Source organism: Chironomus tepperi, unplaced genomic scaffold (assembly GCF_022539635.2).
Source record: "Chironomus tepperi strain 1889 unplaced genomic scaffold, CSIRO-AGI_Ctep_v1 contig_7, whole genome shotgun sequence".
NCBI classification, from domain to species: Eukaryota; Metazoa; Arthropoda; class Insecta; order Diptera; family Chironomidae; genus Chironomus; species Chironomus tepperi.
In genome coordinates this window covers 373,132-381,294 of record NW_027226129.1, presented here as the reverse complement: position 1 = coordinate 381,294, position 8,163 = coordinate 373,132, and the positions used below count along the sequence as shown (strand labels likewise).

The 8,163-nt window shown below is 37.0% G+C and overlaps 1 protein-coding gene across 1 annotated transcript; it reads left to right on the top strand.

Moving 5' to 3' along the window:
• The first annotated feature begins 2,728 nt into the window (after positions 1–2,728).
• LOC139100428 (transient receptor potential cation channel protein painless-like) lies at positions 2,729–7,530 on the top strand. Its single transcript, XM_070653059.1, has 4 exons — positions 2,729–2,785; positions 3,178–3,369; positions 4,148–5,873; positions 6,721–7,530. Exons 1-4 carry the CDS (start codon positions 2,729–2,731, stop codon positions 7,443–7,445), a joined length of 2,700 nt encoding a protein of 899 aa, XP_070509160.1. The 3' UTR covers positions 7,446–7,530.
• Positions 7,531–8,163: the final 633 nt, after the last annotated feature.

Here is an 8,163-nt window from a genome sequence, read left to right as displayed (position 1 = left end):
ACAAAATTCCATCAAATTTCAATAAAATTCACAATTAAATCCAATCCTGACCTATCTGCACCACACCCCATTCCATCTACTTTCATTCCACTCCCATCCTCCCCCCAAAAAATTCCATTTAATTCTCATTAATCCTTGAACTGCACGACATCATCCTCTGGGTTGGGAGAAGATTTTACTTTAATGGAAGTCAAGATTTATTAAAGCATTTAAACACATTCACATGAACTACAACTTTACATCACATGTGGTCTCAAATTATACATTATAAAGAGCTTCACTAAGAATTCTCCCCTTTTGGATATGCCAGTACAGACTTGAATTACTGTTATTGAGAAAAAATGAAGGAAAAGTTGCACTAAATAATTACAGAGTAAGTTACTGGAAAGGAACTGTTTAAAGTGGAAATTAATGGAAATTTTGATGCAAATGGTCAACTTTTAAGGGTGTAATTAAGTTCTTGTAAGGAATTGTTGACATGATTTACATCAGGAGCATATCGAGAATTATTTGAAGGGGAAAAATCGAAGGAGTTGCAATCAAATAATGGCTGGGGTGCGTTAGATCCTCAGAATCGCTATCGGATAAAGTTTCGATGGACATACATTAAAGGTTCGATGTTTCAGTGTCGGTCTCGTCTTCGGTCCCGTTTTTAGCCTTTGTCTCAGTCTAAGAGCCTCAAAAACGTTCAAATGTCACCGAACAGCACAAATTTGGGTTATCGATCAAAAATCCGGTCCCAATGAGCCATGATTTGACTTATTGCCAGATTTGAATTAATTCCCGACAATATATCAGAGTCACGATGACCTAGTGTTAAATTTTGGATTTATTAACCAACTTGGACTATTCGGGGTCAATTTGAAGTCCACATGGAGTCTATTTGATTAAAGTCGACTAACCCATACTCAATCTTGATTGACTTCATCACTTTATCCTGAAACCAATGAAAAATACAGCCTATTCACTCATTTAAGAACAACCAAGTCAGCTTATTCCTCCCAAAATTCTACAAACTCATCACATCACAATTCCTTTCACAAAATTCCCAAAAAAAAAACATTCATGAATTATTCATTCATTCCTGAATTTCATCTCCATTTTCATCACATACCAAATAAATGACATAATGTGATATGAAGTGATGCATTACATATTTATATATGTACACGAAAAACACTCACAAAAGTAAAGATTAGAATGTATGATGATGGATGACGGATATGTTCATGTCCTTGACTTTAATTCACAATTGTTTGTTCTATTTTTGGATATGATGATTGGATTTTGTTTATTGTGGATGATGATGATGGGGAATATTGATGATTTGATGGGATGTTGTGTTGTATTGGGAGTGTACATTGTGTCCAAGATAGATAGCCGGACAGCACAAGTCGATTAATCGATCCAAAATCTGACACCAGGATGAGGTGTCTCTGGTATGGTGCTGGAATTTGATGAATTTAAATCAATTTGAAGCTAGTTGAGCCGAATATAACCGAATTAAGCCGATTTGAATCAAATTAAACCGAATTAAACCGAATTAAGCCGAATAAAACCGAATAGAACCGAATTAAGTCAAGTAGAACCAAATGGTACCGAATTTTGGCGAATTATGTCGATTTGGACCGAATTAAGCCGAATAGAACCGAATAGAACCGAATTAAGCCGATTTGAACCGAATAAAACCGAATAAACCCAATTTCAACTGAGTTAAGCTGATTTGAGCTAAATGAAAGTGAATTGAGCACCAAATCAGAGCCACTTTGGCCTGTGACTAGATTTTACATCGATTAACCGATTTGTGCTGTTCGGGATTGTATATTAGGAATAATTCTAAACATATTACAACATAAACTGACCAAAATATTAAAATAATAACAAAAAAATCACCAAAATTTATAAAATATTGTCTAAATTCTTAAAAAATCAAATTACTCAACCACATCCTTAACTCATGTCCAAAAAAAACTTTTATTTAACTTTTAATTTTCTCATTTTTTTCTACATTTTTTAGGAAATTCAACATTATTGAGTGTCAACACGCACGAGTTTCTTAACAACTTTTTACATTATTATTTCATACTTTATACTTAGTTTTTGCCTCATCATTTCGATCAATATTGAAGAGTGGACGATAATAAAAAAGATAAGGAATTTAATCAAGTAGAAAGAGAGAAAAGAAGAAGAAGAAGAAGAAAAAATACAAAAGAAAAAGGCAAACTTGAGGAAAATCCAATAATTTTTAAGGCAATTCATTGAATATAGACATTTTGGGATAGTCGTTAAAGATGGCTATGGCTCTTACGTCAATCAATATTCCATCATTCTTTGAGAGTCCTGAGGTAAGATATTTGGGGATATATGAGAAGAAAATGAAGTTTTATGTGCGGTTGAACTGCATATAGGAGCATATAGTATTTAATAGAACAGCACAAATTGGATGATCAATTCAAAATCTGGTTCCAGACCGGCGTAACTCTAACTTGGAGCCGAATTCGATTTGAATCGGATGTAATCCGGCTCAAATTAACTTAAATCCGGCACAAGCCATATTAAAGTCATCCTAACCTGGTACCAAATTTTAGATCGATTAAGCGACTTGTCCTATTCGGGTCAATGTGGCTAGACAGAAGTCAACTTGAGAATTTCTATGAAGCCTACCCAAATAGAATAAACTGGAACTATTCAGTTTACAAAACTGATATAAATGCTAACTTTTTAAGAAATGTCAAGTTTATTATTGGACATACGATCAAGGGTTTTCGATGTCAAGACATGTCAGGTAGTCTCGGTCTCGGTCTCGAGATAATCGAGTTAATAAATCATCTAGATTGGAACACTTTTCCCGCATAGATAAGGAGCATGCTTATGATTATCAATTATATTGAATTAACATCCGAGCAACACAAATGAAGAAGGCTCGATTATGGAACTTTAAGGGCTCCACTAAACCTTTTTTATTAACATCAAATGAAAGTTATTCAAAATTGGTGTCCATATGACTGCCACATTTAGGGTCTTAGCGGACCATTTAAAGTTCTGTGTCCGAGCCTTCTTCATCGATGACGCAAGTTATTCTCATAAGCAATTACATTTAAATACTTGGTTAATTATTGGCTTACTATCTGTTAAGGAATTAACACAACAATTTTGTATTTCAATTTCTCTTTTCAGAACGCCCTTCACGATGCTTTCAACAGAAAGAACTTACACGACTTTAAATTTGCTCTTGAGCGACTCAAAGCTAATCCAAATGCAATTATTGATGACCGAATTGGAGCTTCAATATTCAAACTGATTCTAAGAGAACCAAACTCATCAGAATACATTGAATTGTGTATCGAACATGGAGCTGATTTGTATGAAGTGAGTATATTGGATTAAGGTGTGGTTAGGGATGGATTGATGAGGTTGATTTCTATGAATCTGGTATGAATGGTTGTTAATGGCTCTAGTTAATTGATCAAAAATCCAGCTACAGATCGGTTAAAAGATGCAAAATTCAGCAACAAATCGGTGTGATTGTGTCTTGATGTCGGGTATCTGTTTAAATCGGATATTATGCCAGAGTCACGCCAGGCTGGTGCCGGGTTTTGGATCGATTAGTCGCAATTCTATGCTATTCTGGGCTAAAGTAATGGAATTTAGGGATTTGGCTTGAAAATAAAGCCGCGGCTCTAGTCTGAGGCTGTGTTTCATCCAGTTTGCCATGTGGCTAGAGCAAGAGTCAGACACTCCAAAGTACAGTGCTGTACTCACTGTACTTGTTAAATTTATATGAAAGTACAGTAAGTACAATAAGTACAGTTCTGTACCACTGGAGTGTCTGACCCTTAGGATAGAGTCACGCTGACTTGGAACCGTATTGTTGGCCTTCTATGCGCCGTGAGCCTTCCGGGTACCATGTTCTAACTACTTACTGCACTCATTCTGCAATTTGGAGCCTTAGTGACTACAAAAGGCTTTCAATCCGACCATTAATCATGTATTGTGTACCAATTGACCCAAATTGATATCCCATGGCTGTCCTAATACCAAAGGAATCGGTCTCTTTGGTTCTTAATGACTTCTATACCCTAAATTGACTCTAGACAGACTCTAGACATTGAAAATTTATTTTAATTAATTTTTTTCTCCATTTTAGAACAACAAAGTCGACCTCCGACCGCCAATTTTCTACGTCATCGAGTCATTTTCACCGGAAAATCTTGAAATTTTCTTCAAAAATTTTGACTCAAGTCGATCAAATGTCAAGTACGGCGACAAGAACTCCTTACATCTGCTAATCAAGGAAGTCACAAATGACAACTTCTCAGACTTATCAGCCTGCATCAAGATCCTCCTCGAAAATGGCGTCAACCTCAACACACCCGACGACCATTCCCGTACGCCATTCTTTATGCTGCTTAAAGTCCAACAAAAAGTCAAAAAATGTCAGGAACTGATTGAATTTGTCGTGGACAATTATGCCGTTGATGTCTACAGCTACAAGTCTGACGAGATGCTGACAATGTTTAAGGCACAAAATCCAAGCCTGAAAATACCCGAAAAAATTGAGGCTGACTTGACATTTGACTTTATGAGGAACTTGCTGCTCAAAAGAAATGACGAAAAATTCATCAAAAGTTTTAAAAATTTTAAGTCAAAAAATTTTGACGATGAAAATTTTCATGAATTTTGTGCTGAATTTGTGTACGAGGCAGTCAGGAACGGAAGTGACGAAGTCATTGTGGCACTAAATTCTGAAGGAATTAACGTCAACCAAACATTATCCACAGCTGTCAAATCCCCAGCGGAACTAGCTTGTTCCTACGGCTACCACAAAGTCCTTCAAGCCATGATCAAGTCAGTTCCAACGTCCGAAAATTTACTGCACCAGATCCTGCATGCCAGCTACCAAAAATCATCAAAAAATTCAAAAATTAATCACCAAAAGTGCTTTGAAATTGCTTTGCCTTACTGCGATGTCAACAAGCCGGATGACTTGGGGTCGACGCCACTCCACTATGCAGCACATCATCGGAACTCAACGGCCGTACTCAAATTACTCGAAATGAATGCATTTTTGGCGCCAAAAAATAAATTCCATGAAACTCCACTGGATGATATGAAGGCAGACGTCCTTGAACAGGCACTGGACAGCCGTGTGGAAGTGATTCAGGTGCCAAAGGACATGGAACAAAAGGAACTGAATATATCGATAGATTTTAACATCCTTAAGCCACCTGGAAGTTCAGGCGAGGCTGAATCACTTGAAATTATGTCCAAAAATGCTGAATTACGTCCATTAATTGCTCATGTTGTAATTGCCACATTTATATTCCTTAAATGGAAGCGATTAAGCTTGATATTCTACACAAATTTCATCATGTTTACAGTCTTGATGCTGACATTCATCCGGTACATCATCATGTCCCATACGATGTCCGATGATGAAAAATTTGAAAGTTTAAATTTTAAAATTTTTAAAATTTTATCATTTTTTGGGATTTTTATGCTGTTTTTGAGGGAGTTGTTCCAACTGTTGCTGTCTATGTCATCTAATGTCAGCTACTTCAAGTCACCGATCAATATTTTTGAGATTATTTTCATAATTTTGGCATTTTTATCACAAATTTTAGAAAATTCAATTGATTTTAATGAGATTCGTGTGCTGCGTGCCTTTACGATCTTGTGTGCTGCATTTGAGTTCCTGCATCTGGTTGGAGAGCTGCCATTTTTATCGATTTCATGTCATATGGTCATTCTGCAGAAGGTTGCATTTACTTTCTTGAAATCATTGCTGTTGTACTCGATATTATTGGTGGCATTTGCATTGAGCTTCTTTGTGCTGTTTGGTGGTGATAATGAGGAACAGAATGGAGTGACTGGTAAGTTTTTGGAGGTTAAGGGTTCGGATTATGGTTCGAATTAGAAGTTTGGTTAAATGTCCGGATTATGTCTCTGTTTTGGATTTGGATTAGTGGATTTGGTATGATTTTGGACTCAGATTAGAGTTGCGGATTAGGGTTCGGATTACCGTGCGGATTAGGGTTCTGATTATTGTACGGATTAGGGTTCGGATTAGATGGAATTTGGTTAAAGGTTCGAATTAAGGCTCAGTTTTTAAATTGGATTATTGGATAGTTTAAGGTATCATTTGGGACTCAGATTAGAACGTGAATTTGGGTTCGGATTGGCGTGCGGATTAGGGTTCAGATTGAAGTACAAATAAGTATTCGGATTGACGTCCGGATTAGGGTTCATATTGTTTGATTATGTTTCGGATTAATTTGCGGATTAGGGATCGGATTAGTGTGCGAATTAGGGTTCGGATTAAGGTTCGGAATAATGTGCAGATTAGTTTTCGGATTAATGTGCAGATTAGGGTTCGGATTAATGTGCGGATTAGGGTTCGAATTAATGTGTGGATTGGGGTTCAGATTGACGTTTGGATTAGGGTATATAATTGACGTGTGAAAAAGGTTCAGATTGACTTGTGGATTAATGTTTGGATTGACGTGCGGATTAGCATTCCAATCAGCATTCGGAATCGGATTTGAATTATTACAGATTAGGGTTTTGATCTATAGCTTGATGTAGGATTAAGTTAAGGGTTCAACTCATGAATTCGGATTAGAGTTCGGTTTATGGATTGGCTTACTGTTCGGACTAGAGTTCCTAATCTTAAATGATCTCTTCCTCAACATTCTAATAATTCCATACCTTTTTTTTTAGAAAAACCAGTCCCAGAATCATCAGAAACCACAAAAGATGACTTCACAAATTTTGCATACCCTGGAATTGCAATAATCAAGACATTCGTGATGCTGACCGGTGAATTTGATGCAGCAGCAATGTCACTACACTCCAAAGGAGCTTACTACTGCATAATGTTCCTGTTATTCATATTTGTAGTCACAATTGTCCTATTTAATCTCCTCAGTGCACTTGCTGTTGATGATACACAAAAAATCAAGGCTGAAGGTGAGCTGATTGACTTGTGTGCCAGAATCAAAGTCTTAAGAAAATACGAAAAAATGATTATGGGAAAAATGCGAGGTTTTGGATTTTGGAAGAGATTTGAACATTTTGTGACTGTTTTTCCGCAAGCAATGCCAGATGGAAAGATTTACATCCAGCCAAATAAAGGCTACCTGGTCACATCCAAACAGATCAAGCAGTCACCAAGTGAAACATTTGTTGAAATTGAGGATGATGACGGTGACTTTGGATGCATTAAAAGTAAATTAAAGATGACAAAAGACTCAAAATGTTGTCTGATTTGTAATAGGCTGGATAGTAAGATAGGCAAGAAGATAAGGAACATTTTGGATGCTCGGAAGGAGAAGGAACTGATGGAGAATGAGAGGAACTCGATGGCACAGGAAATTAAGGATATGAGAGCTGAATTGAGGGATATTAAGGATATTTTGAATAAGAAATGTTTTGTTAAGAATTGAAATGTAGATTTTTAATATTAATAAGGTTATATGCTTCATATGAGATGGTATATGGGGAGTTGATCAGTTATTAGGTAACCTATCCTCTGTATTAACCTTACCGTGTACTAATCCATCCCTTTGCACCAATCCATACTCTGTAACAGCCCATCTCCTGTATTAATCTGTTCTCGGCATCGACCCATATACTGTACTAGCCCTTACCCTGTATTAGCTCTCACCTTGTATCAACACCTTACCCTTTACCTACCCACACCCTTTATCCACCCATCCCCTGTATGAACCCATCCACTGTATCAACCCGTATCCTTTACTAATACATACTCTGTTCGAACCCATCTTCTATACCAACCCATAGACTGCATCAATCTATACCATGTATTACCCCATTTTATCCACCAAATGATACCCAGTAACGGCTTATGCCTTGTACCAACCCATACCGGGTACCAACCAACACATTGTATTAACCCTTCTCTGTATCAACCTATACCGTGTATCAAGTCATCCTCTGTACCAACTTATACTCTGTGTCATTCCACTCCCTTTAATTTCCCGCCCTTCCCTTATTTTTCCGAAGTTTGAATTGCTGCAAGCATGATAAACCCCTCAACCCCCAACCCCTCTAAGAAGGTTACGTAATAAGTGAATGGCCCCTTTTAACCTAAAGTTATAAGTCCACATAATAATCTCAGACAGTGTTGTCCAACCTGTGTTC